Genomic DNA, 16,489 nt, shown 5'->3' on the forward strand with positions numbered 1-16,489 from the left:
AGATGACAGATAAATAGATAATAGATAGATGATAGATGATGGATAGATGATTGATAATAGAGATAGATAGTAGATAGATACTAGATAGATAGATAGTAGATAGATAACAGGTAGATAGGGATGGGTGATAGAAGATAGATAGCTGATAGGTACATAGACATCTGTAGATATGTAGATTGATCACTGTTTTTCTGTTTCTCTTTTTTTTTTTTTTTTTTTTTTTTGAGATAGAGTCTCACTCTGTCATCCAGGCTGGAATGTCATGGTGCGATCGCAACCTCCGCCTCCCGGGTTCAAAAGAGCTCAGCCTCCCAAGTAGCTGGGATTACAGGCATGTGCTACCATGCCCAGCTAATTTTGTATTTTTAGTAGAGACAGGGTTTCACCATGTTGGCCAGGCTGGTCTCGAACTCCTGACCTCAGGTGATCCTCCCAAAGTGCTGGGATTATAGGTGTGAGCCAGTGCACCTGGCCTTCATCATCTTCACGCATATCTCTGGGCCTCTCTTAGTCTCCATCCCTGCATCCCTTGTCTCTCTCCATTTCTGTCTCTGTTTGTCTCATTATCTGTCTCTGTGTGGACTAGCTCTGCCACTCTCCTCCTCCCTCCCTTCCTCCCTTCCTCACCCCCCGGCCTCTCCCTGTCTGCTTCTCTCCATCTACCTTCATTTCCAGGGCCTAGCAACGGCAAGTCCCAGAGGAGATCGGAAAGGAGGGATCCTACTCTCTCCTCAGCGCTGTCCCCTCTCACTTTGCCCTCCAGATGCCAGCAGCGGCCTTCACCATGGACAGCATAAGCACAGCCATGTTACTCCTGCTCCCGGCTCTGGTCTGTCTGCTCCTGACCCTCAGCTCAGGAGACAAGGGAAAGGATCCAGACCCCTCCCACTCCTGGGAAACGTGCTGCTGCTTCGCTCCCAAGACATGCTGACTTCTCTCACTGAGGTGCCTCACCTTGGCTCGGGTGAGGGTGGAAGGATAAGGAGGAGGGGTCCCTTGGCCACAGGACCCCCTGTGACCTCTGTCTTCCTACCCCCAGCTGAGCAAGGAGTATGGCTCCATGTACACCGTGTACCTGGGGTCCAGGCAGGTGGTGGTCCTCAGCGGGTTCCAAGCCGTGAAGGAAGCGCTGGTGGACCAGGGAGAGGAGTTTAGTGTCCACGGTGACTATCCTGTCTTTTTCAACTTTACCAAGGGCAACGGGAAGCCTCCCCCTCGTCCCCTCTGCTCTCAGCCTTTACCATGTTGAGGGAGGGGGTGAGGGTGAGACTGTCCTCTCAATCTTGTTAACACTCAGCACTGCTGACGTCACCGATGACACCAGACATCGCAAGGCAGCGAAGCAGAGCTGGTCCGTGGCGAAGACTCCCACCTTGCCCACCTCGGACCCCACCACCATCTTGAATTGCACTCTTGTACCAGTCCTCATCTCCGTCCAACTCCAGCCCCATTTCATCCCAATCCCTAGCTCTCTCGCAAACACATCATCAATCTTCCAACTCAGTCAGGTGGTCCCAGAGCCCGCTGCCCACCTCAAGCAATCCCAGTCGCCAGCACCCTTACCCCCATGTCCACCTCTTCAACCTGGCTGCATCCCCGCCACAACACAGCCTGCCTCTCATTCCAACCCTCCTTCCCACAGGGACCCCATCCCAATCCCCCTTTTAAATTCTAGTATCAACCCCATCCTCGTCCCTTTAGTCAAACTGATTTTTTTTTTTTTTTTTTTTTTTTTAATCTGAGATGAGTCTTGCTCTGTTGCCCAGGCTGGAGTGCAGTGGCGCAATCTCAGCCCACTGCAACCTCCACCTCCCAGGCTCATGTGATTCTCCTGCCTCAGCCTCCTGGGTAGCTGGGACTACAGGCGCGCCACCATGCCTGACTAATTTTTTGTATTTTTAGTAGAGACGAGGTTTCGACATGTTGGCCAGGCTGGTCTTGAACTGCTGACCTCAGGTGATCCACCTGCCTCGGCCTCCCAAAGTGCTGGAATCACAGGCCTGAGCCACCGCGCCTGGCCCAGACTGAATTCTGCTTTTCCTTTTCCCCAACCCCAGCCCCATCTCCTATCCCAACTGAAGTATCTAGTCCCAGTTCTCACTTTCAATCTTTTTTTTTTTTTTTTTTTGAGACGGAGTTTTGCTCTCGTTACCCAGGCTGGAGTGCAATGGCGCGATCTCGGCTCACCGCAACCTCCGCCTCCTGGGTTCAGGCAATTCTCCTGCCTCAGCCTCCTGAGTAGCTGGGATTACAGGCACACGCCACCATGCCCAGCTAATTTTTTGTATTTTTGGTAGAGACGGGGTTTCACCATGTTGACCAGGATGGTCTCGATCTCTTGACCTCGTGATCCACCCGCCTCGGCCTCCCAAAGTGCTGGGATTACAGGCTTGAGCCACCGCGCCCGGCCTTCACTTTCAATCTTAAACTTACTACCATCACCAAAATAAACCCATCACATGTCTACCCAACCCCAGGCTCAGCTCAGTCTCAATCTATCACTCCCCCTCATCCTACCCAACTCCACCCCCATCACCAGCTTCAAATCCAATTTGTCATCAACCTCATAACCCCCTCATGCCCCCTGTCATTCCCAGCCTAACCTGAATCCACTCCACCCTCACCCATCCCGCGACTCACATCATTCACTCAAAACCTCACCTAGGTCCATATCCTGTCCTTCTTAGGCTGGGAAATTACCCTAGTCTTGTGGTCTTCAAACTTTATTTTAAACATAAATCTCTATTCATAGGAAGCCATGTGACAAGACCCAATAAATAACAGAAGGAGGGGGGACCAACGGAAGGAAGAAAGAAGGAAGGAAGGGAGGGAGGGAGGAAGGGAGGGAGGGAGGGAGGGAGGGAGGGGGAGGGAAGCAGTTAGGGGGAGGGGGAGGGGAGAGAGGGAGGGAGGGAGGAAAAGAAAAAAGGGGGCCGGGCGTGGTGGCTCAAGCCTGTAATCCCAGCACTTTGGGAGGCCGAGGCGGGTGGATCACGAGGTCAAGAGATTGAGACCATCCTGGTCAACATGGTGAAACCCCGTCTCTACTAAAAATACAAAAAACTAGCTGGGCGTGGTGGCGCGTGCCTGTAATCCCAGCTACTCAGGAGGCTGAGGCAGGAGAATTGCCTGAACCCAGGAGGCGGAGGTTGCGGTGAGCCGAGATCGCGCCATTGCACTCCAGCCTGGGTAACAAGAGCGAAACTCCGTCTCAAAAAAAAAAACAAAAAACAAAAAAAAAAAAAGAAAGAAAAAAAAAAAAGGGAATAGAGAAGGAGGGAGAGAGGGTGGAAGGAAAGAAGGAAGGAGAACGGAAGCAACAAAGGGAGAAAGGAAGGAAGGAAAGGAGGAAAAAAGAAGGCGGGCGACAGAGCCTGGGCAGCAGCAAGACCCTGTTGCAAAAACAACAGTAACAAGCAATAAGCAATTACCAGCACGTCCTGGGTGACATCCCCTGTACTGGACAACGCTAAGGACACAGTGGTGACCAAGACAGGTGCCCACTCTGCCTTCACAGTTCCATGAAGGAGACAGTCCCATCATCAGACAGGAACAGCCCAGAGCGACCAGGTTCTTAATGGGGAAACAGAGGCACAGTGACCGCACTGTGCTGAGAAAAGCCCACAGTCCCATGAAAGCTTGCAGGAGACCCCTAACCCAGCCTGGAGGGTCCAGGAGGGCTTACTGGAAGGAGCCAGGGAGATTCCAAACCCCGTTCCTCTCCCAACAAACACCAGGAAAGGGGACACAGATGGCAGAGGCCTCAGGATGAGCTCCTGGTTAAGCTGGCCCCCTCCAATTCTCCCCAGGCATGGCCTTCTCCAATGGAGATCGATGGAAGATCCTCAGACGCTTCTCTATCCAGATTCTAGGAAGTTTCGGGATGGGGAAGGCAGGCATCGAGGAACGGATCCTAGAGGAAGGCAGCTTCCGGCTGGCGGAGCTGGGGAAAACTGAAGGTTGGGAATTTCTTTTTTTTTTTAAACAGGCTGGAGCGAGGCAGTGTGATCTTGGCTCACTGCAGCCTTAACCTCCTGGGCTCAAACCATCCTCCCACCTCAGCCTCCCGAATAGCTGGTACTTCAGGTGTGCTCCACCACACTCAGCTTATTTTTATTTTTATTTTATTTTTTTATTTTTTATTTTATTTTATTTTTTTTTTTTTTTTGAGACGGAGTTTCGCTCTTGTTACCCAGGCTGGAGTGCAATGGCGCGATCTCGGCTCACCGCAACCTCCGCCTCCTGGGTTCAGGCAATTCTCCTGCCTCAGCCTCCTGAGTAGCTGGGATTACAGGCACATGCCACCATGCCCAGCTAATTTTTTGTATTTTTAGTAGAGACGGGGTTTCACCATGTTGATCAGGATGGTCTCGATCTCTCGACCTCGTGATCCACCCGCCTCGGCCTCCCAAAGTGCTGGGATTACAGGCTTGAGCCAACGCGCCCGGCCATATTTTTAAATTGTTTGTAGAGTTAGGGTCTCACTGTGTAGCCCAGGCTGGTCTCAAACTCCTGTGCTCAAATGATCCTTTTGCCTCAGCCTCCCAAAGTGCTGGAACTACAGGCGTGCACCACCATGCCTGGCCAGGTTTTCGAATCCAGTACATCCTCATAATTCACACCTATTCTACTTTTTTTTTTTCTTTTCTTTTTTTTTTTTTTTTTGAGACAGAGTCCAGGCTGAAGTGCAGTGGTCCTATCTCAGCTTATTGCAACCAGGTTCAAGTGATTCTCCTGCCTCAACCCTCACAAACAGCTGGGATTACAGGCGCCTACCACCACACCTGGCTAATTTTTGTATTTTTAGTGGAGATGGAGTTTTGCCATGTTGGCTAGGCTGGTCTTGAACTCCTGACCTCAGGTGATCCATCTGCCTCAGCCTCCTTAAGTGCTGGGGTTACAGGCGTGAGCCACCGCACCCGGCTTACATCACCTTTAATTACTCAGTCCTTCCTGCTTCCCTCTGAAAAGGATCCCTGTGAGTACATCATGCCCAACCAGATAGTCCAGAGCAAACGTACCATCTCAAAACCCTCAGCTTAATCCCATCTGCAAGGTCCTTTTTACCATGTAAGGCAACACATTCACAGGTTGTAAGGGTAAGGACATGGACATCTTTGGGGGGCCATGGGACATTACAGCCTGCCACAACACCATGGTCTATAACAGCCTCGAAACGGGTCAGGCCCTTCTCTGACTCCCAGCCATACACTCACTGACTCCTTATAGTAGCCCCATAATGAAAGGACTGCCATCAGACCCATTTCACAGATGAGAAAACTGAGGCTCAGAGAAAGGAAGTCAGTTGGCCCAAGTCACACCGAGACTAAGAGGCCAAATAGGATTCACACCACATTCATATAACTCCAGATCTGGTTTTCTGGGGTGTGCTATTATGTCCTGGGTGTTGTGTTCAAATGTGTTGTTTTGGCCAGGCATAGTGGCTCATGCCTGTGATCCTAGCAATTTGGGAAGCCGAAGTCGGCTATCACTTGAGGTCAGGAGTTTTAGACCTGCCTGGCCAATATGGTGAAACCCCGTCTCTACTAAAAATTAAAAAAAAAATTAAAATAATAAAAATAAATTAGCTGGGTATGATCTCAGTCTTTTGGGAGGCTGAGACAGGGGAATTGTTGAACCCAGGAGGCAGAGGTTACAGTAAGCCGAGATCATGCCACTGTACTCCAGCCTGGGCGATGGAGTGAGATTCCATCTCAAAAAAAAGGAAGAAAGAAAGAAATGTGTTGTTTGGTATTTACTAAGGTCTATTCAGCTGTTGGATGGCCAGATGCTTTATTTGAGATGGAGTTTCACTCTTGTTGCCCAGGCTGGAGTGCAATGGTGTAATCTCAGCTCACCCCAACTTCTACCTTCTGGGTTCAAGCTATTCTCCTGCCTCAGCCTCCCAAGTAGCTGGGATTACAGGCACCCACCACCACTCCTGGCTAATTTTTTTGTATTCTTAGTAGAGACAGGGTTTCTCCATGTTAGTCAGGCTGGTCTGGAACTCCTGACCTCAGGTGATCTGCCCACCTCGGCCTCCCAAAGTGCTGGGATTACAGGTGTGAGCCACCGCGCCCATCCCCTATGTTGAGATATTTCTGGGTGAGATCGCAGCATTCTCAGGCACTGCATGTGGTTTTGCGTGTGTCATCTGCTGGCTGCCAGCATTGTTGCATTGCTGCATAGTGTGTCATTTGCTCTGCTGCCTTGACTGTATGTGGTGTGATGTCACATTGTGTGTGTCCCGTGCTGTTGGCCGGGTTGCTGGGTACTAGTGAGCACTGTGTGGCAGGATTATGTCGCTGTATGCTGGCATCATGTGTCGTGTATGGTTATCACGTCCTGGGATGTTTCCCGGCTGGCTGTCAGGTCACTGCATGTCGTGTGTTGGCATGTACTGTGGTCATCTTTGCTGGGTGTCGTGTTGCCCTGTGTTGTATTCCCTGATGTCTGATGACTGCCTTGTGCTATGTTGCGTGTCATGTGTAATGTTGCCAAGAATAGCCTATATCTGTGGTTGCGTATTGCTGCTGCCGATGTGCTGCAGGAAGTTGTGGGTTCTGTGCTGTCTGGGACATTGCCAAATGTTTTTGGGGTGTTGTTAAGCTGCATGTGGTAGCCACGTGCCTGTGTTCTACGCAGCAAGACGCGCTGCCATGGTTGAGTCAGATGTTGTGCACATTAATGGCGTTGCTGCATGAGGTCTGGGGAGCTGAGCTGCACATCTCGTCTTCCTGATCCGTCCCACCCCTCACCCTCAGGCGAGCCCTTCGACCCCACCTTTGTGCTGAGTCGCTCAGTGTCCAACATTATCTGTTTCGTGCTCTTCGGCAGCCGCTTCAATGACGATGACCGTCTGCTCACCATTATCCGCCTTAACAATGACAACTTCCAACTCATGAGCAGCCCCTGGGGCGAGGTCAGCCAGCTGAGTCCAACAAGAACCTGGTGTGGGGTCCGCAGGACCTAGGAATGGAGAGAAAACAGTGGGCGGGGAATGGGCTGCGAATGCCCCACCCAGGGCCCGCCCCCTTCCATCTGACCCCGCCCACAGTCACGCGGCCACGCCCACTCCCCTCCGCAGAGCATTTATGGCCTCAGTTCCCTCCTTCCCACCCCGCCTCAGCTCCAACCCCCACCCCGGCCTCTCCAGATCCTGTCTGCCCTTCAAGACCCTGTCGCTACCTATCTAATCCGCACTGACCCCATTCGCCCCCTGAACACACACCCTGTGTCCTCCTCCAAAACCCTCCCACTCTGTCTGGTCCCCAGTTGTACATCTTCCCGAGCCTCCTGGACTGGGTGCCCGGGCCGCACGGACGCATATTCCAGAACTTCAAGTGCCTGAGAGACCTCATCGCCCACAGCGTCCACGACCACCAGGCCTCGCTAGACCCCAGATCTCCCCGGGACTTCATCGACTGCTTTCTCACCAAGACGGCAGAGGTCATCCCTACCTGGAAATCCTACCTCTAGTCTGACCTGAAATTTTCCTGCTGCCCCTGTCTCGAACCCACAGGGATCCCAGATGGGGCAGGGTTTGGGGGGACCTTCTCCCTGGAAGAGAAGCTGGAGCATCTGGCCCCGCTGGATGCTACCACCAACCTAGAGTTCGTTAAGAAGTCATCAAAGGGCCAGGCGCGGTGGCTCAAGCCTGTAATCCCAGCACTTTGGGAGGCCGAGGCGGGTGGATCACGAGGTCAAGAGATCGAGACCGTCCTGGTCAACATGGTGAAACCCCGTCTCTACTAAAAATACAAAGAATGAACTGGGCATGGTGGCGCGTGCCTGTAGTCCCAGCTACTAGGGAGGCTGAGGCAGGAGAATTGCTTGAACCCAGGAGGCGGAGGTTGCGGTGAGCCGAGATCGCGCCATTGCACTCCAGCCTGGGTAACAAGAGCGAAACTCCATCTCAAAAAAAAAAAAAAAAAAAAAAAAGAAGTCATCAAAGGGCCAGGCGCGGTGGCTCAAGCCTGTAATCCCAGCACTTTGGGAGGCCGAGGTGGGTGGATCACGAGGTTGAGAGATCGAGACCATCCTGGTCAACATGGTGAAACCCCGTCTCTACTAAAAATACAAAACATTAGCTGGGCATGGCGGCGCGTGCCTGTAGTCCCAGCTACTCAGGAGGCTGAGGCAGGAGAATTGCCTGAGCCCAGGAGGCGGAGGTTGCGGTGAGCCGAGATCGCGCCATTGCACTCCAGCCTGGGTAACAAGAGCGAGACTTCATTTCAAAAAAAAAAAAAAAAGTCATCAAAGGCGATGGGGCTGGGGGAGGCGTTGGGGGCAGTTGCTCACGCTTGTAGTCCCAGGACTTTGGGAAGCTGAGGGAGGAGGGTTGCTTGAGTCCAGGAGTTTGAGACCAAGCTGGACAATATAGTGAGACCCAGTCTCTACAAGACATACATACTACATACATACATACATACATAATACATACACAAAACGTATTTTAAGGCTGGGCACGGTGGCTCATGCTTGTAATCCCAGCACTTTGGGAGGCCAAGGCGTGTGGATCACAAGGTCAGGAGTTTAAGACCAGCCTGGCCAAGATGGTGAAACCCCATCTCTACTAAAAATACAAAAATTAGCCAGGCACGGTGGCAGAAGCCTGTAACCCCAGCTACTAGAGAGGCTGAGGTTGGAGAATCACTTGAACCTGGGCAGCAGAGGTTGCAGTGAACTGAGATCAAGCCACTGCACTCCAGCCTGGGCAACAGAGTGAGACTCTGTCCCCTCCCCCCAACCCCCACCACCAAAAAAAAACCACAAAAAACCGTGTTTTAAAAAAAGTCAGGGTCGGGCGCGGTGGCTCAAGCCTGTAATCCCAGCACTTTGGGAGGCCGAGGCGGGTGGATCATGAGGTCAAGAGATCGAGACCATCTTGGTCAACAAGGTGAAACCCCGTCTCTACTAAAAATACAAAAAAAATTTAGCTGGGCATGGTGGTGCGTGCCTGTAATCCCAGCTACTCAGGAGGCTGAGGCAGGAGAATTGCTTGAACCCAGGAGGCGGAGGTTGCGGTGAGCCGAGATCGTGCCATTGCACTCCAGCCTGGGTAACAGGAGCGAAACTCTGTCTCAAAAAAAAAAAAAAAAAAAAAAAAAGTCAGGCCAGGCAGGGTGGCTCACACCTGTAATCCCAGCACTTTGGGAGGCCGAGGCAGGCACATCACGAGGTCAGGAGATGGAGACCATCCTGGCCAACCCGGTGAAACCCCGTCTCTACCAAAAATACAAAAAATCAGCTGGGCATGATGGCGTATGCCGGTAACCCCAGCTACTTGCAAGGCGGAGGCAGGAGAATTGCTGAACCCAGGAGGCAGAGGTTTCGGTAAGCTGAGATCATGCCATTGCACTCCAGCCTGGGCAACAAGAGCGAAACTCCAGCTCAAAAAAAAAAAAAAAAGAAGTCATTCAAGCTCTATCCGAGATGTTAATTGTAGGCCCTGCAGCTGAGATTCTCCCTGCCCTGCCCTCCCACGTTCCCCAGGTCTCCCAGGGAAAGAAAGTCAAGCCCAGGTGGGACTGAATGGGCCCCAGCAGCAACAGTCATACTGCTCCACAGGAGGGGGTCTTGATCCCTGGCTCATGTCCCCACCCCTCCACCCCGGCAGGAGAAGGAGGACCCACAAAGCCACTTTCACATGGACACCCTGCTGATGACCACACATAACCTGCTCTTTGGCGGCACTGAGACGGTGGGCACCACACTGCGCCACGCCTTCCTGGCACTCATAAAGTACCCCAGAGTTCAAGGTGAGGCCCACCCACACAGCAGCGCGGAGGTGCCCATGTGTTGGAGCGTGGCCCCAGAGCAGGGGAGCATGACCCCGCTTCCAGCCCCACCTTCTGGGTCTGATATAGCCTCCTGCTGACGCCAGGATTCCACAGCCAAACCCACAAACCCACAGGGAGGCCAATCCCACCCGCAAGGCCCACGAGGTCCACGCAGCCTGCCCGAATCCCAACGCAGATCCCACCCACTTAGTTTTTCTTTTGTTTTGTTTTGTTTTTTGTTTTGTTTTTTGAGATGGAGTCTTGCTCTGTCGCCCAGGCTGGAGTGCAGTGGCTCGATCTTGGCTCACTGCAACCTCTGCCTCCCAGGTTCAAGGGATTCTCCTGTCTCAGCCTCCCAAGTAGCTGCAATTACAGGTGCACGCCACCACACCCAGCTAATTTTTGTATTTTTAGTAGAGACAGGATTTCACCATGTTGGCCAGGCTGATCTCAAACTCCTGACCTCAGGTGATCCACCTGCCTCAGCCTCCCAAAGTGCCGGGATTGCAGGTGTGAGCCACTGCTCCTGACTCTGCTTAGTTTTTTGTTTGTTTTTGAGACAGAGTCGCTCTGTAGCCCAGGCTGGAATACAGTGGCACAATCACCCCTCACTGCAGCCTCAACCTCGCACTCAAGTGATCTTCCCACCTCAGCCTTATCAATAGCCGGGAGTACAGGCGTGCAGCACCACACTCAACACACTCAGCTAATTTTTTTATTTTTTGTACAGACAGGGTCTCGCTGTGTTGCCCTGGCTAGTCTCCAACTCCTGGGCTCCAGCAATCCTCTCACCTCGGCCTCTCAAAGTGCTAGAGTTACAGGTGTGAACCATCGCTCCTGGTTTACACTCGCTTAGTCTTGCTTTGGGCCAACAGTGTCCACACCGCATGCGTCCACCTCCAGCTTCAGAATCCAGCTAACTGTCCTCCCAGAGCCCTGCCCTGGAGCCCAAGCCACACGGCCTGCCAGGCAACCCTACCTCTCCCACAGCCTGACCCCCACACAACGCTCTGTCTGCTACTCCGCCTCCCCAAACTCCACCTCTGGGTGTATGCTCTGCTATGCCCCGATCACCAGCCCTCCCGCACAGCCCACCCACTCGATCCACCGTCCAGCCAGTAGGGTCCCCGAAACTGCTCCTGAATTCCAGGCCTCCCTGAAGCCCGGCCCACACAACCCAACGCCCAGATCCTTCCCTGCACAAGCCACCCTTTCGCCCTCACCTACCGGCTTCCTCCGAGGCTCTGGCTAATTCTTTTTTAATTTTTTCCGAGACGGAGTCTCGCTCTGTAGCCCGGGCTGGAGTGCAGTGGCACGATCTCAGCTCACTGCAACCTCTGCCTACCGGGTTCAGGCGATTCTCCTGACTCAGCCTCCCCAGTAGCTGGGACAACAGGCGCGCGCCACCACGCCCAGCTAAGTTTTGTATTTTGTTGTAGAGACGGGGTTTCTCCATGTTGCCCAGGCTGGTCTCAAACTCCTGGGCTCAAGCGATACGTCCCCCAAGTGCTGGTTTGACAGGCGTGGGCCACCGCCAGCCCAGCTCCTGCTAATTCTCACACGCGCGCCCCAGCCGTGGCGCCCCGCGCTGGGAGGGTCTAACTAAACCCCTCCCCGCAACACGCACACACCTCTTCCCAGCCTGGTCGACTCCACTTCCCCTCCCCCTCCAGCCCGCGTGCAGGAAGAGATCAACCTCGTGGTGGGACGCGCGTGGCTTCCGGCGCTGGAGGACCGCGCGGCCATTCTTTACCCGGACGCAGTGATCCACGAGGTGCAGCGCTTTGCAGACATCATCCCCATGAACTTACCGCACCGCGTCACTCGGGACACCGCCTTTCGCGGCTTCCTGATACCCAAGGTGGCCTAGCCCTGGCAAACGACATCAGGCAACCTAAGCGGAGGCATCGCAGGCTCTCGCAACTCGCAAGGAGTATCCCAGGCACTAGCAATCAATACCCGGGGCCTTAGCAACTGGCACCCCAAGCCCTAGCTAAAGACATCTCAGACCCTTAAATCCAGAAGCTCAGCCGGGCGCGGTGGTTCATGCCTGTAATCCCAGCACTTTGGGAGGCGGAGGCAGGCGAATCACAAGGTCAAAAGTTTGAGACCAGCCTGGCCACCAAGGTGAAACCCCCATCTTTACTAATACAAAATTTAGCCTGGCGTGGTGGTGTGCTCTTGTAATCCCAGCTACTCAGGAGGCTGAGGCAGGAGAATTACTTGAACCTGGGAGGTGGAGGTTGCAGAGAACCAAGAGAAGATTGAGCCATTGCACTCCAGCCTGGGCTACAGAGCAAGACTCATCTAAAAAAAAAAAAGAAAAAGAAAAAGAAAAACTCAGGCCTTTCCCAGGACCCCATATCATATCGTAATGGACTAGACCCCCTTCACCATGACAAATCCCCTTCCTAGACCCCTCCCTGGAAGCCCTGGAGTCTGGAACTTCATCTTGAGAATCCCCTGTGCCTAAATGCTATTCTCAAGGACCCCTCCTTTTTCACAGAAACCCTACATCTGCTCCCACAAAGGGTGGGGTTTGCCCACATCCCTGCCAAAGTCCCCAATAATACAGCACACAGCACCCATCACTTGGAACCCTAGACACCCACACACATTTCCTGGGCCCCCAATTGAGTCCTACACCCCACCTACCCACCCCTTCCTTATCAAGTCCCCAGGACATCCAGCCTGATAAAATGGAAACTGGTTGGCCAGGCCTGGTGGCTCGCACCTTTAATCCCAGCACTTTGGGAGGCCAAGGTGGGCAGATCACCTGAGGTTGGGAGTTTGAGGCCAGCCTGACAAACATGGAGAAACCCCATCTCTACTGAAAATACAAAAAAAAAAACTTAGCTGGGCACAGTGGTGCACGCCTGTGATCCCAGCTACCTGGGAGGTTGAGGCTGGAGAATCGCTTGAACCTGGGAGGTGGAGGTTGTGGTGAGCTGAGGTCCCAGCCTTCCCACACTGCTAATTCCACCTCCTCACCCACACGGGGCACCGATATCATCACCCTCCTTAACACCGTCCACCACGACCCCAGCCAGTTCTTGATGCCCCAGGAGTTTAACCCCGAGCATTTTCTGGATGCCAAGCAGTCCTTCAAGAAGAGCCCAGCCTTCATGCCCTTCTCAGCTGGTGAGGGCAGGAATCAGAGTCTTTCCGGCCTATTTTCTACCTACATTCCTCATCCTAATTCCATTTTCCAAATCCTCTCACTTCTTCCACCCATTTATAGCTTGGGATGTAGAGAGACATTCATTTCTCCTTTCAACTCTGCTCCCATAGGCACGTAGTGCCTAAATCCTCGTGAAGCGAGGTGGAGAGGGTGATTAGTAATTTAACTTGGGTCAGGTGCGGTGGCTCACGCCCATAATCCCAGCACTTTGGGAGCCCGAGGCGGGAGGATCACGAGGTCAGGAGATAGACTATCCTGGCTGACATCGTGAAACCTCGGCTCTACTAAAAATACAAAAATTAGCTGGGCATGGTGGCTCATGGCTGTAATCCCAGCACTTTAGGAGGTTGAGATGGGTGGATCACCTGAGGTCAGGAATTCGTGGCCAACCTGACCAATATGGTGAAACCCCATCTCTACTTAAAATACAAAAATTAGCCAGGTGTGGTGACATGCACCCATGGTCCCAGCTACTCCGGAGGCTGAAACAGGACAACTGCTTGAACTCGGGAGGCAGAGGTTACAGTGAGCCAAGACTGCACCACTGCACTCCAGCCTGGGTAACAGAGTGAGACTCCATCTCAAAAATAACAAGAATTGGCCGGGCGTGGTGGCCCAAGCCTGTAATCCCAGCACTTTGGGAGGCCGAGGCGGGTGGATCACGAGGTCAAGAGATCGAGACCATCCTGGTGAACATGGTGAAACCCCGTCTCTACTAAAAATACAAAACATTAGCTGGGCATGGTGGCAGGTGCCTGTAATCCCAGCTACTCAGGAGGCTGAGGCAGGAGAATTGCTTGAACCCAGGAGGCGGAGGTTGCGGTGAGCAGAGATCAGGCCATTGCACTCCAGCCTGGTTAACAAGAGGGAAACTCCGTCTCAAAACAACAACAACAACAACAACAACAACAACAACAACAAGAATTTAACGTCCGGGCACGGTTGCTCGTGACTGTAATCCCAACACTTTGGGAGGGCTAGACGGCCAGGTCACCTGAGGTCAGAAGTTTGAGATCAGCCCGACCAACATAGTGAAACCGTGTCTATACTAAAGTTAGAACATTAGCCAGGAGTAGTGGCACATGCCTGTAATCCCAGCTACTCAAAAAGCTGAGGCAGGAGACTCACTTGAACCCAGGAGGCGGAGGTTGTGATGAGCCAAGATCACACCACTGTACTCCTACCTGGGCAACAAGAGCAAAACTCCACCTCAAAAAAAATATGTATATTATCATTATTATTATTTAACTTGGGCCAGGCTCATTGGCTCATACCTGTAATCCCAGCACTTTGGGAGGCTGAGGCAGGAGGATCACTTGAGGCCAGGAGTTCAAGACCAGCCTGGACAACATAGCAAGACCCTTTCTCTACTAAAAATTTAAAAATTACCGGGGTGTGATGGCATGCATCTGTAGTCTGAGCTACTTGGGAGGTTGAGGTGGGATGATCACTTGAACCCAGGTGTTTGAGGTTACAGTGAGCTATGATCATGCCACTGCACTCCATCCTGGGCAACAGAGCAAAATCCTTTCTCTAAAATAAAAAATACTGACTAGCCAAAAATAAAAAAATAGATAAAATTTTTAAAAGAAAAAAATAGGGCCGGGCGCGGTGGCTCAAGCTTGTAATCTCAGCACTGTGGGAGGCCAAGGCGGGTGGATCACGAGGTCAAGAGATCGAGACCATCCTGGTCAACATGGTGAAACCCCGTCTCCACTAAAAATACAAAAAATTAGGTGGGCATGGTGGCGCGTGCCTGTAATCCCAGCTACTCAGGAGGCTGAGGCAAGAGAATTGCCTGAACCCAGGAGGCAGAGGTTGCGGTGAGCCGAGATCGCGCCATTGCACTCCAGCCTGGGTAACAAGAGCGAAACTCCGTCTCAAAAAAAAAAAAAGAAAAGAAAAAGAAAAAAATAATTGAACTTGGAGTGGTCATTGTGTACCTCTCCACTGGGTGGCGCAGTTGAGGGGGTTCTAGGGGGATTTTTTTGGCTTTCCTTTTCAACCTGCTGAAAAATGCTTCCTTGTTTACTTAGTAGCAGGCAGGAAGGAAAAAAAAAAAAAACTGGCATAATAATAGCTAACTTACCATATTGCCTACTGTGCATCAAGTGCTGCCTCTACAAGAGGTAGGGGCTACTATCCTGCCTTTTATTTTTCTTTCTGAGACAGGGTCTTGCTCTCACTCAGGCTGGAGGATAGTGGCGTGATCATGGCTCACTGCAGCTTTGATCTCCTGAGCTCAGATGATCCTCTCACCTCAGCCTCCCAAGCAGCTGGTACTGCATGCATGTGCCACCTTGCACATTCTTCTTTAAAAATTTTTGTAGAGCCGGGCGCGGTGGCTCAAGCCTGTAATCCCAGCACTTTGGGAGGCTGAGGCGGGTGGATCACAAGGTCAAGAGATCGAGACCATCCTGGTCAACATGGTGAAACCCCATCTCTACTAAAAAAAAAAATACAAAAAATTAGCTGGGCATGGTAGCGTGTGCCTGTAATCCCAGCTACTCAGGAGGCTGAGGCAGGAGAATTGCCTGAACCCAGGAGGCGGAGGTTGCGGTGAGCCGAGATCGCGCCATTGCACTCCAGCCTGGGTAACAAGAGCGAAACTCCGTCTCAAAAAAAAAAAAAATTTTTTTTGTAGAGATGGGATCTTGCTGTGTTGCCCAGGCTGCTCTCAAACACCTGGGCTCACGCAATCCTCTTGCCTCGGTCTCCGAAAGTACTGGGATTACAGGCCTGAGCCAGTGCTCCCAGCCTTAATATCCCCATTTAAAATACCCAGAAAGTGTGCTTTGTCCAGGATCACAAAACTAGTAGTGACAGAGCCAGGGGTTCGAACCTAAGCAGCCCAAGTCATTCCACTCCACAGTTTACTTGAAGCATCTTTCCCAGATCTTTAGATGGGTGAACTGTGACGTCCCCAACTGTTTCTCTTCCTTTCCTCTTATGTTTTCCTCTGGGAATGTGGAGTTGCATCCTTTAATTTCATCTTATCTCACCACCGCTCCCCACCCTACTACCCCCGCAGGGCGCCGTCTGTGCCTGGGCGAGTCGCTGGCGCGCATGGAGCTCTTTCTGTACCTCACCGCCACCCTGCAGAACTTCTCGCTGCAGCCGCTGGGTGCGCCCGAGGACATCGACCTGACCCCCGCGTTCAGCTCAGGTCTCGGCAATTTACCACGGCCTTTCCAGCTGTGCCTGCGCGCGCGCTGACGCCCCGGCCCTTCCAGATTCCCCTGTGAACGATGAGGCCCGCCCTTGCGAGTTGCTCCGTCCCTCTTCTGGGTCCTCGGTCTGCCCGCATCCCTCTCGCAGTCACGCTCTCTTGCCTGCACCGCTGTGCCTGCCGCGTGCCCATCCCCCATCCCTCTAATCTGTACCTGGTCTGCAGGGCAGAGGCAGATGTGGGGGTGGGGTGTGTCTTTTTGTACCCACAGAGCTTGTTCTATGGCACGCCCTTTTCTGGACTTTTTGTATCATTTCTTAGTACATTTCTAATAGATTCAAATGAGTCTTGGCAGAA

At 52.5% G+C, this 16,489-nt stretch overlaps 1 protein-coding gene across 1 annotated transcript; it reads left to right on the forward strand.

Moving 5' to 3' along the window:
* Positions 1-784: 784 nt before the first annotated feature.
* On the forward strand, positions 785-16,179 carry LOC101041524 (cytochrome P450 2F5). The gene is given in 10 exon segments (XM_039466675.2): positions 785-866; positions 869-945; positions 1,040-1,217; positions 3,810-3,959; positions 6,765-6,922; positions 7,276-7,449; positions 9,620-9,761; positions 11,456-11,642; positions 12,781-12,923; positions 15,995-16,179. Coding segments are annotated over 10 exon segments (1,476 nt in total).
* Positions 16,180-16,489: the final 310 nt, after the last annotated feature.

The sequence above is a fragment of the Saimiri boliviensis genome, chromosome 14, assembly GCF_048565385.1.
Source record: "Saimiri boliviensis isolate mSaiBol1 chromosome 14, mSaiBol1.pri, whole genome shotgun sequence".
In the NCBI taxonomy this organism is placed as follows: domain Eukaryota; kingdom Metazoa; phylum Chordata; class Mammalia; order Primates; family Cebidae; genus Saimiri; species Saimiri boliviensis.